Source organism: Schistocerca cancellata, chromosome 4, assembly GCF_023864275.1.
Source record: "Schistocerca cancellata isolate TAMUIC-IGC-003103 chromosome 4, iqSchCanc2.1, whole genome shotgun sequence".
Taxonomy (NCBI): domain Eukaryota; kingdom Metazoa; phylum Arthropoda; class Insecta; order Orthoptera; family Acrididae; genus Schistocerca; species Schistocerca cancellata.
In genome coordinates, this window is record NC_064629.1 from 792,479,426 (window position 1) to 792,502,032 (window position 22,607).

At 41.8% G+C, this 22,607-nt stretch overlaps 1 protein-coding gene across 1 annotated transcript in view; it reads right to left on the reverse strand.

Annotated features, from left to right (window-relative positions):
• Positions 1 to 22,607, reverse strand: part of LOC126184681 (uncharacterized) — a 295,613-nt gene that overhangs the window by 62,728 nt on the left and 210,278 nt on the right. Inside the window, exons 9-10 of the mRNA XM_049927173.1 lie at positions 22,280 to 22,483; positions 2,307 to 2,511 (exon numbers count right to left, since the gene is read on the reverse strand). Of these exons, the coding sequence (XP_049783130.1) occupies positions 2,307 to 2,511; positions 22,280 to 22,483 (409 nt within the window). The remainder of the gene's footprint in view (positions 1 to 2,306; positions 2,512 to 22,279; positions 22,484 to 22,607) is intronic.

The window sequence follows — 22,607 nt, forward strand, 5'->3', positions numbered from 1 at the left end:
TCCGCCAGTACCTTGCCTCCTACCTTCCAAACTTTACAGAAGCTCTCCTGTGAACCTTGCAGAACTAGCACTCCTGAAAGGAAGGATATTGCGGAGACGTGGCTTAGCCACAGCCTGGGGGATGTTTCCAGAATGAGATTTTCAGTCTGCAGCGGAGTGTGCACTGATATGAAACTTCCTGGCAGATTAAAACTGTGTGCCGGACCGAGACTCAAACTCAGGATCTTTGCCTTTCGCTCTACCAACTGAGCTACCCAAGCACAACTCACACCCCGTCCTCACAGCTTTACTTCCGCCAGTACCTCGCCTCCTACCTTCCAAACTTTACAGAAGCTCTCCTGTGAACCTTGCAGAACTAGCACTCCTGAAAGAAAGGATATTGCGGAGACATGCCTTAGCCACAGCCTGGGGGATGTTTCCAGAATGAGATTTTGACTCTGTAGCGGAGTGTGCGCTGATATGAAACTTCCTGGCAGATTAAAACTGTGTGCCGGACCGAGACTCGAACTCGGGATATTTGCCTTTCGCGGGCAAGTGCTCTACCAACTAATCCCGAGTTCAAGTCTCGGTCTGGCACACAGTTTTAATCTGCTAGGAAGTTTCATATCAGCGCACACTCTGCAGCAGAGTGAATATCTCATTCTGGAAACATCCCCTAGGCTGTGGCTAAGCCATGTCTCTGCAATATCCTTTCTTTCAGGAGTGCTAGTTCTGCAAGGTTCGCAGGAGAGCTTCTGTAAAGTTTGGAAGGTAGGAGGCGAGGTACTGGCGGAAGTAAAGCTGTGAGGACGGGGCATGAGTTGTGCTTGGGTAGCTCAGTTGGTAGAGCACTTGCCCGCAAAAGGCAAAGATCCCGAGTTCGAGTCTCGGTCCGGCACACAGTTTTAATCTGCAAGGAAGTTTCAGGTTTCATCTTCTTGAAATTACATGAAAAATCCTGCCGAGAAAGCATAACTGCACCTATTAGATGAAATTTTATTTTGTGCAATTCCCCCCAAGTTAAGGGCTTGTGTAGAACCTGTCAGTAAAGATGTGATAGCCTGAACAATCTGCCCAAGCTAGCAACTGCTGTGCCAAGTGGACCACTATTTGGGATGCACAAGGTAAACCAGGATGAATTAGTGTAGTTGTCTTTCCGTAATATGGAATGTGAGAAAAAACTCAACCATTTTCTGAATCACACAGACAGAAAACCTGTAAACCCCATTTTCTAGGCGTCTTTGGATTGTAGCTCTTGAATTCTTCCTGTGAATGCTTCTGTGCTCTCTTCTATAACCACATTCTGCAAGTCACCCAATGTGGCGCTGAATGAAATAAGACTTGCACTTGGCAACTGAACCCGAATGGGACATCCCGGCCAACAATGCCATATGATCATTTCACTTTTTCTTTTTGGTACATAAAGTTCTTTGCATTTACTGTTGATGTACTCACTAATGTTCTTCACCTTGCTCCCTCTCATATGTTGACACCCTTGAATTGTGACAGGCGGAACTATATGCAGCATCAAAAATATTTGAAAAAATGGAAATGAGAAAAAAAAATCTTTCAAAAACAGAGTTCATTCTAGCCACTTTTCTGCAAAATAATCAACTAATTCTGTCTTCAAACCCTAGGCCATGTTCAATATTACACCAACAAAAGCCTTCAATTCCTGTAATGAAACATCCCTCCACGAGTGCCACACTGAGTATTTTGTAAGCGGAGTGACTTTCTGTATTTTTTTCTTTAGCATACATTTTTCTAGCATTCACAGTTCCACTAATAAAGTTGTCAGTGAAGAAGAGACAGAAATTTTCAGGTTCAAATTCTGGCCCAACATCACAAGGAATGGTGAAACTTGGTTGTGTGATAGAAAAAGGAAACTTCGTGGGCTCACCGTCACCATTGCGATAAACTTTCCAGGTATTTGCTACAAGTTCTCTCTCTTGTCCACTTTCCATTCCATCAGTGGATTCCAGTTCCCTAGAACCTACGTCACAGCACACAGAAGTTTCCTCCCTCTCACTTTCCTCACTAAATTCTCCTTCATCCGAGAAGTCTTTGAGAAGAGACATGGCAGTATCATCACTTGCACAATTTCTACCAACCATCATCCTACTAGAAACATGTGAATGCAACATGCTTTGAGTTGTTAGATCTTCGTATTAAGCTCTGCCATGAACCTAGTGAATTCCAACAATAGTTCGGCAGTGGAGCAAAAAGGGTTAACAAAGACAAAACACATCTGGATGATTAAATACATTCAGTTACAGCATGCAAAGTGCTTTTTAACTGACCAAAAACAAATTGCATTTCAGACTTACCGATATTGTGAGGCCAGAAACCTTTGAAGACGTGTAATCCGAGGCTCGAACTCTCACACGTTCTGGTTTTACCTCATCGTCAGTAGATGATGATTTTGAAGGTTTCCTCAGAGATAATTGCTCTTTAATAAATTTCAGATCATCATTCTTTCTTTTACTAGTATTATCATCACTGTCATCATCATTTCGATAGTCATCCAGGTATCTAAATGGCAGAACAGATGTACAGCAATAAGTCTCTCCGATGCACTAAGATAGATGAGATCACATTATTTACAAAAAGAAAAATGACAATCTTATTAGTGCCAATAAAAACTTCCAGACAGGTTTTTAGAAACAACTTATAGAACCAAGTGCAAGAAGGGAAGGAAAATAAACAAACGAAATAACAACAATATTCTTATATCCATGGAAACAATAGAATCTAAGAAAGTGAGTAAATAAGGTCATTGATACAATAGACACAATACTATTCATCTATTGTGATGACTAAAAATCTGTGGCAGATGGCGACTGAAACCCTGATGCCCTGGGCACTGAGTTCTCACCACATTACGCATGGAGTAGCTCCTAATTATTGAGTTTGGAAGAAATATTATAAGGGAAACAGCACTGCTGTTAAAATTTCAATTCATCCTGGAGGTTTGGTGAAAAGATGTAACTAGTTAAAGTGACTTCATGGGTAAGTAGGAGATCCCAAGTCAAATAATCTGTTCTGTATATGGAAATAATGTGATTAGAGCATACATGTTGCCTTTATAAACCTGACTAGCAAACACAGCAATGCTTCACAGTGGCTAAATAGGCAATTTAACAAACATGTTGGGTACTTATTTTCCAGCTAATCAATGCTGTAACAGGTCCAGAATTTCACTCATAGGTTGTATCACCAGCTCGGGTGCAACCTCAAAACTCATGCACAGCAGGTACGTTTCTAGCTGGTTGCAGCATTACCAATGTGCAACAAGTGGCAGCAATCGACAGTCGGGTTCGCAGTAGTGCTAGATTATGAGCACCCATTACTCACCCAGCCATGGCTGCGGAGAGTTCTTTTTCATAGAGACACTGCATATTTTGTGGTCTTTCACTTAACTTGTAGGAAGTGATGCACCAACATCAACTGACAGGCGAATACTCATAATAGCACAAACAGAACCTAGGTAAAGCCAAATGAAAATCTACAAAACATTAACTGCCAAGAATTGTTTGCTACTCTGCTTTTACTATACAATAATTCACATTCTTTCAGCCATCAAATCTTACTTTTGAATCTCACGAGTAACATGGTAACAACTGCTTTCATAAACTATATTGATTACATTCTCCCCCCATGAACCATGGACCTTGCCGTTGGTGGTGAGGCTTGCGTGCCTCAGTGATATAGATGGCCGTACTGTAGGTGCAACCACAACGGATGGGTATCTGTTGAGAGGCCAGACAAATGTGTGGTTCTTGAAGAGGGGCAGCAGCCTTTTCAGTAGTTGCAGGGGCAACAGTCTGGATGATTGACTGATCTGGCCTTGTAACACTAACCAAAGTGTCCATGCTGTGCTGGGACTGCGAACGGCTGAAAGCAAGGGGAAACTACAGCTGTAATTTTATCTGAGAGCATGCAGCTTTACTGTACGATTAAATGATGATGGCGTCCTCTTGGGTAAAATATTCCAGAGGTAAAATAGTCCCCCATTTGGATCTCTGGGCAAGGACTACTCAGGAGGATGTCGTTATCAGGAGAAAGAAAATGTGTTCTACGGATCAAAGCATGGAATGTCAGATCCCTTAATCGGGCAGGTAGGTTAGAAAATTTAAAAAGGGAAATGGATAGGTTAAAGTTAGATATGGTGGGAATTAGTGAAGTTCGGTGCCAGGAGGAACAAGACCAAATAGGGGTAATGCTGGAGTAGGTTTAATAATAAATAAAAAAATAGCAGTGCGGGTAACCTACTACAAACAGTATAGTGAACGCATTATTGTGGCCAAGATAAGACACAAAGCCCATGCCAACTACAGTAGTACAAGTTTATATGCCAACTAGCTCTGCAGATGACGAAGAAATTGAAGAAATGTATGCTGAGATAAAAGAAATTATTCAGATAGTGAAGGGAGACGAAAATTTAATAGTCATGGGTGACTGGAATTCGATACTAGGAAAAGCAAGAGAAGGAAACATAGTAGGTGAATATGGATTGGGGGAAAGAAATGAAAGCAGAAGCTGCCTGGTAGAATTTTGCACGGAGCATAACTTAATCATAGCTAACACTTGGTTCAAGAATCATAAAAGAAGGTTGTATACATGGAAGAAGCCTGGAAATACTGACAAGTTTCAGATAGATTATATAATGGTAAGACAAACATTTAGGAACCAGGTTTTAAATTGTAAGACATTTCCAGGGGCAGATGTGGACTCTGACCACAATCTATTGGTTATGAACTGTAGATTAAAATTGAAGAAACTGCAAAAAGGTGGGAATTTAAGGAGATGGGACCTGGATAAACTGACTAAACCAGAGGTTGTACAGAGTTTCAGGAAGAGCATAAGTGAAAAATTGACAAGAATGGGGGAAAGAAATACAGTAGAAGAAGAATGGATAGCTTTGAGGGATGAAGTAGTGAAGGCAGCAGAGGATCAAGTAGGTAATAAGACGAGGGCTAGTAGAAATCCTTGGGTGACAGAAGAAATACTGAATTTAATTGGTGAAAGGAGAAAATACAAAAATGCAATAAATGAAGGAGGCAAAAAGGAATACAAATGTCTCAAAAATGAGACTGACAGGAAGTGCAAAATTGTTAAGCAGGGATGGCTAGAGGACAAATGTAAGGATGTAGAGGCTTATCTCACTAGGGTAAGATAGATACAGCCTACAGGAAAATTGAAGAGACCTTTGGAGAAAAGAGAACCACTTGTATGAATATCAAGAGCTCAGATGGAAACCCAGTTTTAAGCAAAGAAGGGAAAGCAGAAAGGCGGAAGGAGTATATAGAGGGTCTATACAACAACGATGTACTTGAGGGCAATATTATGGAAATGGAAGAGGTGGTAGATGAAGATGAAATGGGAGATACGATACTGCGTGAAGAGTTTGACAGAGCACTGAAAGACCTAAGTTGAGACAAGGCCCCGGGAGTAGACAACATTCCATTAGAACTACTTACAGCCTTGGGAGAGCTAGTCCTGACAAAACTCAACCATCTGGTGAGCAAAATGTATGAGACAGGCGAAATACCCTTAGACTTCCAGAAGAATATAATAATTCCAATCACAAAGAAAGCAGATGTTGACAGATGTGAAAATGACCAAACTTTCAGTTTAATAAGTCACGGCTGCAAAATACTAACGTGAATTCTTTACAGACAAATGGAAAAACTGGTAGAAGCCGACCTTGGGGAAGATCAGTTTGGATTCCGTAGAAATGTTGGAACACGTGAGGCAATACTGACCCTACGGCTTATCTTAGAAGCTAGATTAAGAAAAAGCAAACCTACGTTTCTAGCATTTGTTGACTTAGAGAAAGCTTTTGACAATGTTATTTATTGTAATAGTCTCTTTCAAATTCTTAAGGTTGGCAGGGGTAAAGTACAGGGAGTGAAAGGCTATTTACAATTTGTACAGAAACCAGATGGCAATTATAAGAGTCGAGGGAAATAAAAGAGAAGCAGTGGTAGGGAAGGGAGTGAGACACGGTTTTAGCCTCTCCTCGATGTTATTCAATCTGTATAATGAACAAACAGTAAAGGAAACAAATAAAAATTCGGAGTAGGTATTAAAATCCATGGAGAAGAAATAAAAACGTTGAGGTTCGCCGATGACATTGTAATTCTGTCAGATACAGCAAATGACTTAGCAGAGCAGTTGAACGGAATGGATAGTGTCTTGAAAGGAGGATATAAGATGAACATCAACAAAAGCAAAACGATGATAATGGAATGTAGTCGAGTTAACTGAGATGATGCTGAGGGAATTAGATTGGGAAATGAGATACTTAAACTAGTAAAGGAGTTTTGCTATTTGGGGAGCAAAGTAACTGATGATGGTCGAAGCAGAGAGGCTATAGATGTAGACTGGCAATGGCAAGGAAAGCGTTTCTGAACAAGAGAAATTTGTTAACATCAAGTATAGATTTAAGTGTCAGGAAGTCGTTTCGGAAAGTATTTGTTTGGAGCGTAGCCATGTATGGAAGTGAAACATGGACGATAAATAGTTTGGACGAGAAGAGAATAGAAGCTTTCGAAATGTGGTGCTACAGAAGAATGCTGAAGATTAGATGGGTAGATCACATAACTAATGAGGAGGTATTGAATAGGATTGGGGGAGAAGAAGAGTTTGTGGCACAACTTGACTAGAAGAAGGGATCGGTTGGTAGGGCATGTTCTGAGGTATCAAGGGTTCACCAATTTAGTATTGGAGGGCAGTGTGGAGGGTAAAAATCATAGAGGGAGACCAAGAGATGACTACACTAAACAGATTCAGAAGGATGTAGGTTGCAGTAGGTACTGGGAGATGAAGAAGCTTGCACAGGATAGAGTAGCATGGAGAGCTGCATCAACCCAGTCTCGTCTCAGGATGATTCTGTATGGAACTCATCTGTTTTAACATGTCTTACTAAATTTTATGTATCCAAGAGACTTATTCTTAGTTACCCATAAGGAGCAGAGTTCCATCCCAGTGTACCTACCACTTCAGAAAATACTGTTAGGTATACAGGGTGAGTCACTAACTATTGCCACCACGAATAACTCTGAAACTATGACAGGAGTTGAAAAGTTTGTTGGACAAAAGTTGCACGAGACAACGGGGGCCATAATATGTCGTTGGTTTTTTGTTGCTACGTGGGCTTGCATCAGAGATATGATGGTCATCTTTGTTCTTTTATGGGATGCTATACTTTGGTACTTATTTTCTGATAGCAGCTATCGAGACGAATCCAACAATGTGTAAGGTCTTTGAAGGTCATTCAAGGTCACAAAGGTGGCATGAACATCAATTTACAGAAAGTGTTTGAAGTGATGACCATTGGTATCAATGTAGTGCTGCAATCTTCTTATCATGGATTGAGTGGTATTCCTAATCACTTTGGCACTTAGTGAAGCACATGCTCTGACAATTCTCTCTCTTGTATCGTGCAAATAGTAAATATTCGCCAAATACGGCATATCCATCTAATTTACCATTGACATGTAAACACCATTTGATGGTTTCACAATACAACACTAATAGGAACAGCAAGACTAGTATCGTCGAATCAAGAGAATGTGAATGATGTGTTCCTTCGAAGAACAAGTCGATACGCTTCTCATTTATGGAGAATAGCAATGAAATTCAATAAGAGCTAGAGACTTATACACTGAAAGATATCTTCAACGTACTTGCCCTCCACATTGTACATTTAAATATGTGTATGATAAATTGAGCACAACTGGATCTTTAATGCATCGGAAACATATCCCGCAAAGGAACGTTACTAATGAGGAAACAGAAATTGGTACTCTTGCCACTGTGGTTCAAGATCCTTATGTCAGTTCACATCAAATCGCAAGGGAATCTGGCATGAGCCAGAGTAGTGTTGTTCGTGTTCATGATCTGCTTCACCAGAAATATCATCCTTACCATATCAGTCTCCACCACGAATTAACTTGCATGGATTGTATGCGTCACATTGAATTCTGCTGATGGGCTCAACTTCAGATTCAGAGGGATGGCACATTTATTAATTTCATTTTATTTACTGATGAGATTGCATTCATGAACCATGGAAATGTTAACTTGCATAACATGCATTATTGGGCAACTGAAAATCTGTGTTGGCTGCGGCAAGTTGCACACTAAATATGTATGGCATGGGAGTCTGGAGGACAGAATTATAGGCCCCTATTTAATTGAAGGAAATCTTCATGGTAGGAAGTACACCACATTCCTGGAAGAAACATAAGTTCTGTTATTGGAAGAAATACTTTTAGGAACAAGGTACAGAATATGGTATCAACACGGTGGGTGTCTGGCACATGTTTTACTGATGGCGAGAAATGAGTTGCAGAGACAATTTCCAAATCAGTGGATTGGATGCGGAGGAGATATGTCGTTACCAGCTCCTTTGCCAAACTTGATGGCTCTGGATTTTTTCTTATTGGGATTCGTAAAAGACATTGTTTATAAAGATGTTGCAACTACATCTGAAGATATGAGAGAGAGAATTGTCAGAGCATGTGCTTCAATGAGTGCCGATGTGATAAGGAATACCACTCAGTCCATGACAGGAAGATTGCAGCACTGCATTATACCAATGATCATCACTCTGAACATCTGTAAATGGACATTCATGCCACTTTTGTGACCTTCATTGACCTTCAAAGACCTTACTGTTACACATCACTGGATCCGTCTCGATAATTGCTATCAGAAAGCAAGTACCAAACTATAGCATCCCATTTAAAAAAAAAAAAATTGACCTTCATATCTTTGAAGTGACCCCACGTAGCAACAAAAAACCAATGTCATATTTGGCCCCCATTGTCCCACGCAACATTTTGTCTCACAAACTTTTCACCTCCTATCATACTTTCGGAGTTATTCTTGGTGGCAATAGTTAGTGACTCACTCTGTGTCCAAAACATATTATCCAGTGTTGTTAACTTTTGGCATCACTCAGGGAGGATGAGGTCAGAGGTGGAAACCATAAATAGTGTCTTGAGTGTTTGTTATTAACTGTAGGGGCTGCTACCAGGTGGATAACAAATGATTTTCCAGAATGAATTTTCATTCTGCAGCAGTGTGTGTACCTATTTGAAACTTCCCAGCAGATTAAAACTGTGTGCCAGATGAGGAGTCAAACCTGAGACCATGGGCTTTCATGGGCAAGTGCTGTTGTTGTTGTTGTTGTTGTTGTTGTGGTCTTTAGTCCTGAGACTAGTTTGATGCAGCTCTCCATGCTACTCTATCTTGTGCAAACTACTTCATCTCCTAGTACCTGCTGCAACGTACATCCTTCTGAATCTGTTTAGTGTAGTCATCTCTTGGTCTCCCTCTATGATTTTTACCCTCCATGTTGTCCTCCAATTGGTGATCCCCTGATGCCTCAGAACATGTCCTACCAACCGATCCCTTCTTCTAGTCAAGTTGTGCCACAAACTTCTCTTCTCCCCAATCCTATTCAGTACCTCCTCATTAGTTATATGATCTACTCATCTAATCTTCAGAATTCTTCTGTAGCATCACATTATGAAAGCTTCTATTCTCTTCTTGTCCAAACTATTTATCGTCCATGTTTCACTTCCATACATGGCTACGCTCCAAACAAATACTTTCCGAAACGACATCCTGACACTTAAATCTATACTCGATGTTAACAAATTTCTCTTCTTCAGAAACGCTTTCCTTGCCATTGCCAGTCTACATTTATAGCCTCTCTGCTTCGACCATCATCAGTTATTTTGCTCCCCAAATAGCAAAACTCATTTACTACTTTAAGTGTCTCATTTCCTAATCTCATTCCCTCAGCATCACCCAACTTAATTCGACTACATTCCATTATCATCGTTTTGCTTTTGTTGATGTTCATCTTATATCCTCCTTTCAAGACACTATCCATTCCATTCAACTGCTCTGCTAAGTCATTTGCTGTCTCTGACAGAATTACAATGTCATCGGCGAACCTCAAAGTTTTTATTTCTTCTCCATGGATTTTAATACCTACCCCTAATTTTTCTTTTGTTTCCTTCACTGCTTGCTCAATATACAGATTGAATAACATCGGGGATAGGCTACAACCCTGTCTCACTCCCTTCCCAATCACTGCTTCCCTTTCATGTCCCTCGATTCTTATAACTGCCATCTGGTTTCTGCATAAATTGTAAATTGCCTTTCGCTCCCTGTAGTTTACCCCTGCCACCTTCAGAGTTTGAAAGAGAGTATTCCAGCCAACATTGTCAAAAGCTTTCTCTAAGTCTACAAATGCTAGAAACGTAGGTTTGCCTTTCCTTAATCTAGCTTCTAAGGTAAGTCGTAGGGTCAGTATTGCCTCATGTGTTCCAATATTTCTACGGAATCCAAACTGATCTTCCCCGAGGTCGGCTTCTACCAGTTTTTCCATTTGTCTGTAAAGAATTCGCGTTAGTATTTTGCGTCCGTGGCTTATTAAACTGATTGTTCAGTAATATTCACATTTGTCAGCACCTGCTTTCTTTGGGATTGGAATTATTATATTCCTCTTGAAGTCTGAGGGTATTTCGCCTGTGTCATACATCTTGCTCACCAGATGGTAGAGTTTTGTCAGGACTGGCAAGTGCTATGCTGACTGAATTATCCAAGCATGACTCATTACCACCCTCATAGCTTCACTTCTGCCATCACCTCTCTCCTACATTCTCAACCTCACAGAACTTCTTCTGTATACCTTGCTAGACAAGCTTCCCCTGAAAGGAAGAAAGGAGAGAGCTACTGGTGGAAGTGAAGTCATGAACTGTGCTTGGACAGCTCGATCGGTAGAGCACATGCCTGTGAAAGGTGAAGGTCCCATGTTCAAGTCCCAGTTTTGGATACAGTTATTACCCACCATGAAGTTTAAAACATAATTTTGGTTCCAGTTCCAACTAAAAGCTCTGAAGGAGATTATATGTCGCAGTCATCAATGAGATCAACACATTTTTATGAAGGATCAGATGAATATTGACACAGCCTAATTGATTCCTCCCTACCCAGGTATAGTTCAAACAAAGAGTTTATACCTTCCGCATATAGCATGTGCACGCTTTGCCTTGCGAAGGGTCTTAAGGCCACGCACAAGTGGAAATGTGTTCAATGTTTTAAGTGTAGAGTGGGGCACTGGTGGCCCAGAGTGATGTCTGTATTGGTCACATGCCAGCCACGAGTTCCAAGGGGGATGGCCAGCAGAGAGGCTATCTTGTAACTTCCGCCAACTGGAAGAGATACTTGAGAGCACATTATGCTGTCGTTTGCCCAAAGTATCACAGTGCAGGGCATGTTGGCCAGACCGTGCCAAAGGTTGCTGTCTTAACCTCATCCATAATCTGATTCATGGTAATAATCAGACTTTTGTTTGAACTAAGTTTCCCCAGATTATCTGCATTCTTAATTTGGCTAGGTGATTAGGGTGTTATGTGGTGTGTCAGTGACAGACTATACACCATTATGTGTGTGTTTCAACTAAAGTGTGGGATTTCACATTACGTTTACCAAATGCCAACATGCACTCTCTGAGCACTGAACTATGAATATTTATTCACTCACTCTCTTAGTAGCAAGGTGTTAACTAATGTTGTCGCGATTTCTTAAGTGTCAAATTTTTGCACCAGCCTTTTGTGTGCCTATGTTGGGCGATTTGTTGAATTCATGCATACTTGATTTGTTTTATTGCAACATGTAAAATAACTGTGGTTTTCTCTCTGTTGTTTTAAAGTATCAGAAGTAATTTAGCATAAGGCATGGATACACTGGTGAATTGTAAAAGTAGCTGTCTGAAATGTTTTACCCTAGGCAGGTATGACAGAGCCAGTGTCACTTTCCTATACAGCTGGATAAAGGCAGTATCAGGTGTAAACTCAGCAAACTATTGCATTTATTGGGCACTTGCATATTATTTACTTTAATTACTAAGGATTCTGATTTTCTTGTGAAGTGACAAGCAGAGCAAATCTTTTGACTTCAAAATATTATGTAATTGGATGTCACTCAAAGTTCAGCTCAAATAACTGAATTTTTGCTTAGTTCTGATTACAATTTTGGACTTTAAGTGTGCAGTTCTTTCATAAAGCAAATTTTAGTTACTGTTTACATTGTCTGTTTTAAGCGCCAAAGCCCATCGCATATTCTTAAAATTTTCAAACTTAGTATGTTTCAGTTTATTACTAATGATACTATAGAACTGTTTGTCAAGTACCAATGTATGCAAACTGACTTGGCTGTCTGTTAAATAAATGTTATATAGGAGGGCTCAGTGGCTTACAATCAAGGATCCTTGTATCTAAGTTTAACCTCCTCCAATGCCATATAATCCCATCCCTAATACCAAACCTACCAAATGGTAGAAATAAGCATGGTTATTACTGGGCAAAAGCATACACTGGTACTGAGCAGTTATTGTTTATAGGCTGAGTAGTTATAGTCTTGCACCCTTTCTTCATACTAGTCATTATAGTTTTCCTTGTGCTTGCAGAATCCTGTTGACTATTGACACGAGAACTGTCCTGGAACTGAAGCATTTAGGAGATGACTGTTTACAGTGTGAATTAAGAATTCAAGGCAAATCTGAAAAGTGCAGAGTGGCTGCATTGTGCCGGCGGCTGCAGGGTGCATTGGACAGGCTGGTGAACATCACATCACATCACAGGCAGTCTGGGAGGTGAGTACTGCATGTGCTGCAGGTTATTCCTTACTTGGTGTTATTCAGGAAGGAGCTGCTTTGTTAGATGGTATCTCCCCCTCTTGCACTCAGGCAATGAGGTTGCACGCTCTGGTAGATCAGACTGCCAATAGAGTTAAGGATATCCATGCAGTTAACAAGAAGCCTAAGTTCATACCTGATATATCAGAGTTAAAGGACAAAACTCTTTTGGTGCAATGACATGTGTCCCTTCTTAAGTGGCAGGATGGAGTGAAAGAGGGGAGACTCAAGAACTAGGGTGTACGGAGGAGTCTAGTAAGCGAACAGATATGTCTAATCAGTTTAGTAAGCTTCAAAACCCCATTTTTCCTGTTATCCAGAGCATCCAAATTTTGTCAGTTAGTGATATTGACCACATAACAAAGGTGTTATGGTTAACTTTAAGGCTTCAAAACCAGGCCAAGGCCTTGCAGATACTGCACAGAGTGGTATGTCAAGTTATTTACCCTCTTGTCGAGGGGCATTTAAGTAAGTTAATAGCTGAAATTTTGCAAAGTGGTGGTTCCCTTAGTGCGCTCTATGAGAGGAGTCTGTTTTGTGCTTGGGAGTATATAGACATAAGGACCTAATTAATGAATACATTTACATGGAGCAAGTTTCTCATGAGACACTAGCTGAAATGAAATAAAATGTCATGTGGCTAGGGCCTCCCATCGGGTAGACCGATCGCCTAGTGCAGGAGTCTTTTGAGTTGACACCACTTCAGCAACTTGCGCATCGATGGGGATATGATGGTGATGATGATGACACAACACCCAGTCCCTGAGCGGAGAACCTCCGACCAGCCGGGAATCGAACCCGGGCCCCTTAGCATAGCATTTCTAGCTGATTACATTAAACGTGTGTGAGTGGCCAGGGTTGCATTGTGGGTAGATTTGCAGAAAGCGAGGCGAGTACTGCATCTGGCGCAGGCTATTCCTTACTTGGTGTTATTCAGGAAGGAGCTGCTTTGTTGGATGGGGATGCGACCATAAGATCATTTATGCGTAATGTTTATGGGTAATCTGCATTCATTTTCCTATCTAGACAAAATGGCAACTAGTGTTAAAAATGTCAGACATAAGGACGAGAAACAGAGTTGTGGTGCACCACACACTGGTTTGAATTACAAAAGGAACTTGCTGAGTCAAGTGCAAAAGGGGACATATGGCATGGGATTTTCTGTGTGGGAGTGGGCAGCTTTTGGCCAGAGATTGCAAAGAACCGTTAGAGTGACTTCTGAACAGTTGACGCCAGACCTTGACATAGAAGCAGCATTCCAGTAGATCCCACACAGCTGCTGTGAGGTATATGCTGTTAACACCACACATTTGTTGATTGTGTGTGTGTCACCTTTGGTTCAGAACCTGTGTGTGTGCGCATTGATTGATCCTGGCAGTAGTGTTTCCATGGTTGATTTTGATTGATTCTAGGAGAATAAACAGGTTGCAGGGTTACCACAGCTGTGCAAAACTGCCAGTTCGTCTCTGGAGAGACATTAAAGGTTGTTGGGCAGTTACATTGCAAGCTCAGGATTGGAAATTTTACCTGGCTTCTGATGTTTGTAGTGATTAGGGCTCTTTCAAATGTGATTGTTTTGGGAGCTGATTTTTTAATGAGAACTAAGTGTATGTTAGATTATTCAGGGAAAGAGATGTATTCTAGTTTTATCCTAAGAATAGATACCCATTATGCAGACACCAGGCCTCACCTGGAGTGGGCCATGTTCAAGCTGAAGAATTGGGTTCTGATGTAGGGCACTTGCCTGAGCCAGAACCCAAACAGTTGGTGGATTTATTGCAACAATTTCTAGATGTTCTCACAGATAGACTGGGGGTCATGCATAAAATTCAATAAAGCTGAATGACCAAGTTTCAGTGCAGCAAGTTCCTTACTGGTTATCACCACCCAAAATGCTTGAATTTCACAAGAACACTGACCAGCTGCTGATGGGTGGAGTTATCAGGCTATCTGTTTCTGTGTATGCAGTGCCCATCTCCTTCATGTCCAATACAACCAGTTCCAGCTATAGGTCAGTTGTCAATTATTGTAATCTGAACCAAAAGGTTGTGTTAGAATCTGTCCCTTTCCCGGTCTTGCACAACTGTTTTACGTGGTTTGCTGGGGCATAGGTTTTCATGATGCTAAATTTAAACCAAGTATACTATTAATTACTACTTATTGAGGATTCCAAACCAGTGACCACCTCCTGCACAGACTATAACTTATTCAAATTCAACAGGGTACCTGTTGTGTTGTCCACAGGAGTGGCAGGCCTGTCCCATCTATTAGACTCAGTGCTGGGAGACTTGAATTTCAGATTTGTGTATAACCTAGATGGCATGGTCATTTACAGTGCTAGCTTTGGAGCATATTTAAAGCATCTGAGTGAAGTGCTACAACAGCTCAGGGAAGGAGATCTGATGGCCAAGCCAACCAAGATGACACTGGCCAGGAGAGAAATTTCATTCTTGGGGCATATAGTTTGACAAAAGTTGTCAGCATTGGTCAGTCAAAGAATCATACCATTTACAAAATCTCACAACCCCAAAGTAAAAAAATATAGCCTGATTTATCAAAATGGTGAATTTCTTCAGAACATTTGTGCCTAACTTCATCCAGTAAGTGGCTTCTCTGAATCAACTCCAAAGGCAAGGGAAAAGGTTTAGGTGAAATGACTCTCAGCAATCTGCATTCAGTTCCCTAAAACATGTGATCAGCAATGGCCTGGTGTTAGAAACTCCCAACTTCAATCTGCTGCTTGTGATCCAGACTGATTGTTCTAATTCAGGCATCACGACAATCTTGCTGCAAGACCAACAATGTGACTGCCAGCTATTAGCATACGCATTAAGGGCACTGTCGGGATCCAGAGGGTCACTACTCTGTGTGCAAACTCGAGGCCCTGGCAGTGCTATTCATCTTGGAGAAATTTAGATTCTATCTGTAACATAGGAGGTTTAAGTTGGAAACTAACAATTAAGCCTTAAATTTGGTTGTGGCCTGGCCATGCAAGATAGTAAAGGGTGCCAAGGTGGCCCATGCATATATCAGTGTTTCAGTTTGATGTTGGTCACATTAAGGGATCACAGGATCAGGTCACTGACACGCTTAGTCAAATGTTCAGGGACGAAGAGGAGGAGGTAATGGGTGAACAAGGAGTACCAACATCTGCCAGTGGGACAGAGGTATCGGGAACCCGAGTGGCCACTGCTGTCCTAAATGAGATCTCTTCCCTATTTTGTGACTTTGACAAAGAACAGGGAAAGGATAACGAGTTAGGCAGTATCAGGAATGAGTTAGAGGAAGGATGTTTGTTGGACGAGTATTCTTTATAAAAGGGGCCGTTTTGTTACCACATGAGATATAACGGTAAATTGAAGATCTGCCTACCCCGAAGTCTGGTTCTGACTGTCTTCACCTATTTCCACTAATCAGTGTGTGTGTGTGTGTGTGTGTGTGTGTGTGTGTGTGTGTGTGTGTGTGTGTGTGTGTGTGGGGGGGGGGGGGGGGGGGGGGGGGCAGCATCTGGACATCCATAAAATGAAAATGAAAAACAAGGAGCATCTGACCTGAAAGGGAATGGGGACCAATATACAATTACAGGTAGGTAAATGCTGAGAATGCAAGCAGAGAACCTGATATACCAAAATGGGTTCTTGCATTCCATTATGGAGTTTAAGCTAATGAAAAAAATATTTATCAATTACCTGGGTCCCCTTCCATGCACCAAAGGCGGAAATAGGTTTGTATTCATAGTGGTGACTGCTTTTACAACATTTGTGTGACTCAAACTGAGTAAGGGGACCACTAGGCTTGGAGCACTCAGCATTTGTTAACTATCTTCGCCAGTTTGGGCCACCCAGGGTGGTAGTGAGCAATAACACTCCCATGATTACTTCACGGGGGTTTTGGACTGTGTTTCAACCACAAGAGCAGGCATGTAACTACAACACCTTATGACACCCCCTGCCCCTGTTCGCAAAGTACATAAATAGGAATTTGAAATCCATGCTTTTTATCTACCAATCCAGGCACCAGAAAAGGTGGTTCCTTGCATTGGTCGAGTTTGGCATTCAATATAGTGTGCCATGAAGTCCACAAAACTACTCTGGCCAACTGATGCTCTTATTTGAGGTTGAGTCCCCTTTCAGCAGTCTTTGCTCATTCAACAATCTTGTTTACTTCAGAAATTTGAGGGGGAAATGGGAGGCTGCAAGGAGGAATATGATTCTCATGCCCCATAGGCAAGCCCGAAGTTACAACAGGGGAAGACTTGCAACATCAGTGGCAGGAGGCGATATGGTCTACATCAAAAATGCCTGGGCTCAGAGTAAGGTCGCATAAGGGTTCACCGGAAAAATGCTTCTGCACTTTGTGGGGCTATGCAAGGTCCTCCAGGTCCTACCCCCTACCCCTGAAGAATTTCCTAACAGAGGATCTGCAAACACATAGGAAGATTGGAGCTCACCTAAGCCAGATTATTAGCAGGGGCTGTGGGTGCAGGCAAATGTGAGAAAGGCCTCTAGACCTTCTTCCAATCTTCACTTTGGGGGAGGGGGGGGGGGGGTGATACATCCATATTGTTTCTTTCCTGGGTAGGTATTGCTCATGCAAAGATTTTACACCTGCTGATAGCATGTGCACCCTTTACCTGGTGAAAGGTCTTAGGCCATGCACAGGCAAAAATATGGCCAGTGGCCAGTGTTTGGCTGTTGAGCATAGGGCAGGTCACTGGTGGCCGAGAGTGATCTCACTGCCTGAAATGGTTACGTGCCAGCCATGACTTCTGAAGAGATTGGTCAGCAGGGAGTCGGTCTTGTAACTGCCTCTACTGGAAGAGGGACTTCACGGTATAGCATGTTGTTGTTGGCCCAACGGGTTGTGGTGTGGGACATTAGCCCATCTGTGTCGAAGGCTGCTCTCTTAACCTCATTTCTGCCTTCTAACAATAAGGACCTGCCGGATATTTTGTTTGCACTAAGTTTCCCCAGATTACCTCCATTCATAATTTGGCAAGGTGATTAGGGTGTTAAGTGGCATGTCAGTGACAAACTATACACACTTATTTGTGCTTTTAAATTGAAGTATGGAAGTGTACTTCATGTTTACCAAATCCATGGCTGCCAGCTGGCCCTCTCCTAGCACTGAGCTACGAATTTGTTCACTCACTCTTTTAGTAGTAAGGTATTAATTAATGTACTCACAATTTACATATGTGTCGAATTTTTGCACTGACTGTTTCAGCCTTTTGTGTGCCTGTGTTGGGTGATCTATTGAATTTATGCATAATTGATTTGCTTTATTGTAACATTTAAATTAATTGTGGTTTTCTCTCTGTTGTTTTAAAGTGTCTTAAAGTAATTTGGTACTGGTGAATTGTACAAGTAGGTGTCTGAATGTTTTATCCCCACCAGGTACAACAGAGCTAATGAGCCAATGTCATTTTCCAGAATGAGTTCCACTGAAACATTTTCTGATGGCTACATTAATTCTGATTTTCTGATGGACTGGCAAGCTGAGTCAAGTTTTTGACTTCAAAATATTGTGTGACTGGATGCCACTCAAAGTTCAGCTTAAATAATTGAATTTTTGCTTAGTTCAGACTACAGTTTGGGAGTTAAGGTGTGCACTTCTTTTATAAACCAAATTTTAGTGACTGTTTACATTGTCTGTTTTAAGGACAAAGACCTATTATATTTTCTTAAAATTTTCAAACGTAGTCGTTAAAAAGTTTAATACTAATGATCCTATGTAACTGTTCGTCAGTATGGAGTGGCTCTCCCTACACATTAGGTTACTCATTACAGTTGCCCAACAGACCAAAAAAAATCTCAATGTCATATGGTTCACAGTCACACACAGACTTTGCACTGTAATGGCACATTTGCGGTTGTGATGTCAATATTACTGCTTACTTATTAAAGCAGCTTTTCAGGTGGCTTCAACAGACTGACTGGGCAACATTTGAAACTTTACTGGGTTAGTCACCGGCAGAATTACAAGAAAGAGCAAGTGGCCTTATTTCCTTTTGGATAAAAAAAAAAATTGCTAAATCCTCTAACTTTGTTGAATACATAATTATGTATTTTCCATCACAGTACTTAAATTTCTCCCTGGATATACACTCCTGGAAATTGAAATAAGAACACAGCGAATTCATCGTCCCAGGAAGGGGAAACTTTATTGACACATTCCTGGGGTCAGATACATCAAATGATCACACTGACAGAACCACAGGCACATAGACACAGGCAACAGAGCATGCACAATGTCGGCACTAGTACAGTGTATATCCACCTTTCGCAGCAATGCAGGCTGCTATTCTCCCATGGAGACGATCGTAGAGATGCTGGATGTAGTCCTGTGGAACGGCTTGCCATGCAATTTCCACCTGGCGCCTCAGTTGGACCAGCGTTCGTGCTGGACGTGCAGACCGCGTGAGACGACGCTTCATCCAGTCCCCAAACATGCTCAATGGGGGACAGATCCGGAGATCTTGCTGGCCAGTTTAGTTGACTTACACCTTCTAGAGCACGTTGGGTGGCACGGGATACATGCGGACGTGCATTGTCCTGTTGGAACAGCAAGTTCCCTTGCCGGTCTAGGAATGGTAGAACGATGGGTTCGATGACGGTTTGGATGTACCGTGCACTATTCAGTGTCCCCTCGACGATCACCAGTGGTGTACGGCCAGTGTAGGAGATCGCTCCCCACACCATGATGCCAGGTGTTGGCCCTGTGTACCTCGGTCGTATGCAGTCCTGATTGTGGCGCTCACCTGCACGGCGCCAAACACGCATATGACCATCATTGGCACCAAGGCAGAAGCGACTCTCATAGCTGAAGACGACACGTCTCCATTCGTCGCCTGTCGCGACACCACTGGAGGCGGGCTGCACGATGTTGGGGCGTGAGCGGAAGACGGCCTAACGGTGTGCGGGACCGTAGCCCAGCTTCATGGAGATGGTTGCGAATGGTCCTCGCCGATACCCCAGGAGCAACAGTGTCCCTAATTTGCTGGGAAGTGGCGGTGCGGTCCCCTACGGCACTGCGTAGGATCCTACGGTCTTGGCGTGCATCCGTGCGTCGCTGCGGTCCGGTCCCAGGTCGACGGGCACGTGCACCTTCCGCCGACCACTGGCGACAACATCGATGTACTGTGGAGACCTCACGCCCCACGTGTTGAGCAATTCGGCGGTACGTCCACCCGGCCTCCCGCATGCCCACTATACGCCCTCGCTCAAAGTCCGTCAACTGCACATACGGTTCACGTCCACGCTGTCGCGGTATGCTACCAGTGTTAAAGACTGCGATGGAGCTCCGTATGCCACGGCAAACTGGCTGACACTGACGGCGGCGGTGCACAAATGCTGCGCAGCTAGCGCCATTCGACGGCCAACACCGCTGTTCCTGGTGTGTCCGCTGTGCCGTGCGTGTGATCATTGCTTGTACAGCCCTCTCGCAGTGTCCGGAGCAAGTATGGTGGGTCTGAGACACCGGTGTCAATGTGTTCTTTTTTCCATTTCCAGGAGTGTATTTTCACTAGTCACACGGATGTTCTCAGAGCAACTGCCTTAATGAACTATTTCTTGGGTAGCAATACTGGCGACATGAAGTTAAAGCTTTTAGCGCATGAAGCATGCTCAACTGGCACAAGTCGAACAGCAATGCTTGCAAAAGGCAGATGTTTGGATTTGACTTCTCATCCAAAGCAAAGTTTTAACTTGAAATGAATGAACCAAATTCTGTTTTGATCACGTGGGAAGCTGGGACATCAACCACTTGCCCATGTGAGGAACAACACGGATACATAAACTAAATGCAGCTGTACCCCAACTGCACCATGGCAGCTCTACTCATGCACAGCTCCCATTGTACTATGTGCAATCTGCATGGGTTATGTTACAACATGTGCAAGGAAAATTTCAGGTATATGAGGCAGCGTAAGTACAACAATAGTGGTCACAGGTAAGACAACAGGATCAGATACAGGGAAAAGTGGCCAATTCAGGGTAGGACTGTAATGGAATCAAATGGAAGGTAGGAGAAAAAAGATGACAAGACAGAAAGCTTGTAATATTACTGCATGTCATTTTTCTAACTCAATCAAAAGTAGGAGGAAGTGTAGAATTAAACACACTGTGCCAATCAAATGCAATATTTAGTTAAGACGACACCTGGCAGTGTGTCACGAGTTGCAGCACACATGTGGCAGAAATTAGATTTTGAACAATACTCATGGTGATCTGTTTGTCAGCTAGATACGTTAAGTTCACTACACCAAGACAATATTCGAAAGTTAAGTTCACTGCACCAAGACACTATTCGAGAAGAGTCTGTTATGTCCTGGTACTGGGTGTCATCATCTCCTTTCTCTTTCATTTTTCCCAACAACATTATTAAAAGATGACAGGATGCACTCTCCTAGGAGTCACCTTCACAAAAATAGTTACAGTTAGTTACTTATTTGCAACCTTTTGCTTTGATGTGGAATAAATTAGTTTTACAATTAGAGAACATCTTCACAGCAGAAAATATGGCAAAATCCTGACCATTCATGTGATTTCTTCATGAGGGGGGAGGGAGCACACAGTTATTTTTAGTGATCTGAAGGAGTTGTGAAATAGGTAGTTTGGGTTTGAATTAATTATATTACCCATTAAGTTCTTTACTTCACTGGATAGGTGGTCAAAGATACGGCTGAATACCTCAATCCTTTCCATGCTGCACTAACTAAGTTAAGTATAGTGTAAATCGTTTCTCCTTCTGGTGTTATATTTATGCACATTACTTTTGTGTTCAAACTGTGACTGACTGTTGAGAAAAACTTCATAAGAGAGTATATGTATAATGACATTGTGGTCAGTATGCTCAACTGCTTAAAGAGCTGCCTACAAGAGGTTCTAGAATGGACACCACACATTATCCTCCTTTCATGCTTCTATGAAACACTTCCCTTCTTCGATATGGGATCCCCAGAATATGATACAATAAGACATTAGTAAATGAAAGTTGGAAAAGCCAGTCAACTTTTTGGCATTTTCATCTAAAAAATTTGACATTCTTCATAATGTAAAAGTTGCAGCATTTATGTGTTTAAGAAGATTTGTAATAGTGACTTCCAGTTAGAGTACCATGTTTCACTTATTTACTTACCCTTACGCATTATTTCTAATGGTGTGGTCAGGCCTTGTGCAGTACTGAATTGCATGTATTGTGCTTCAGCTAAATTCAATGACAGTTCATTTGCAGAAAGAAACTGTCAGGAAAAACACGCTTAACATGATGCTGCTTTACATAAATTAAATGTCAATAAACCAGTTACTAATTTTGTACTTTCGATAGTATCAAATTTCTTTCTCAAAAACAATTTTGTGATTTGAACAGCCTAATGCTTTCAGTTGATGGTTTTTTCCTAATGCTTTCAGTTGATGTTTTTTTTTTTTTAAAGTAGCTGTTATACACAATTCATTACAAGTGACGTAGTTGTTTCCCTGTACTAATTCCATCACAGCTTCATCATAAATCTGAGATTTTGTTATTGTTTCCCTCCTTTAATGCACCTTCTAGCAAAGTTTCTATCCTCAAAAGTATTACCTTTTCTGTCCACGGCGCCCTCCTTCATATAGGTCATCATCGTAGGAATTATAGTCATGACTGACTCTTGTTTTATGGAAAATATCATTCAAAAATTGCTGCACTGACATTTCTACAGACTTCTTATTTCTACACACATCACATCTTTTATTGCATTGTGGGTCACTGTCGCCAAAATATCTCGAAAAATTACTGTGTCGGCACCTGCAACAATGTGTACGACATGAGAATTACAGGAAAAACTAAAAATTTTGACTTAGCTATAATTGATTAAAACATTACTCTTGGAGCTACACCAAAATTAAAAATGAAATTAGTATCAGTAAAG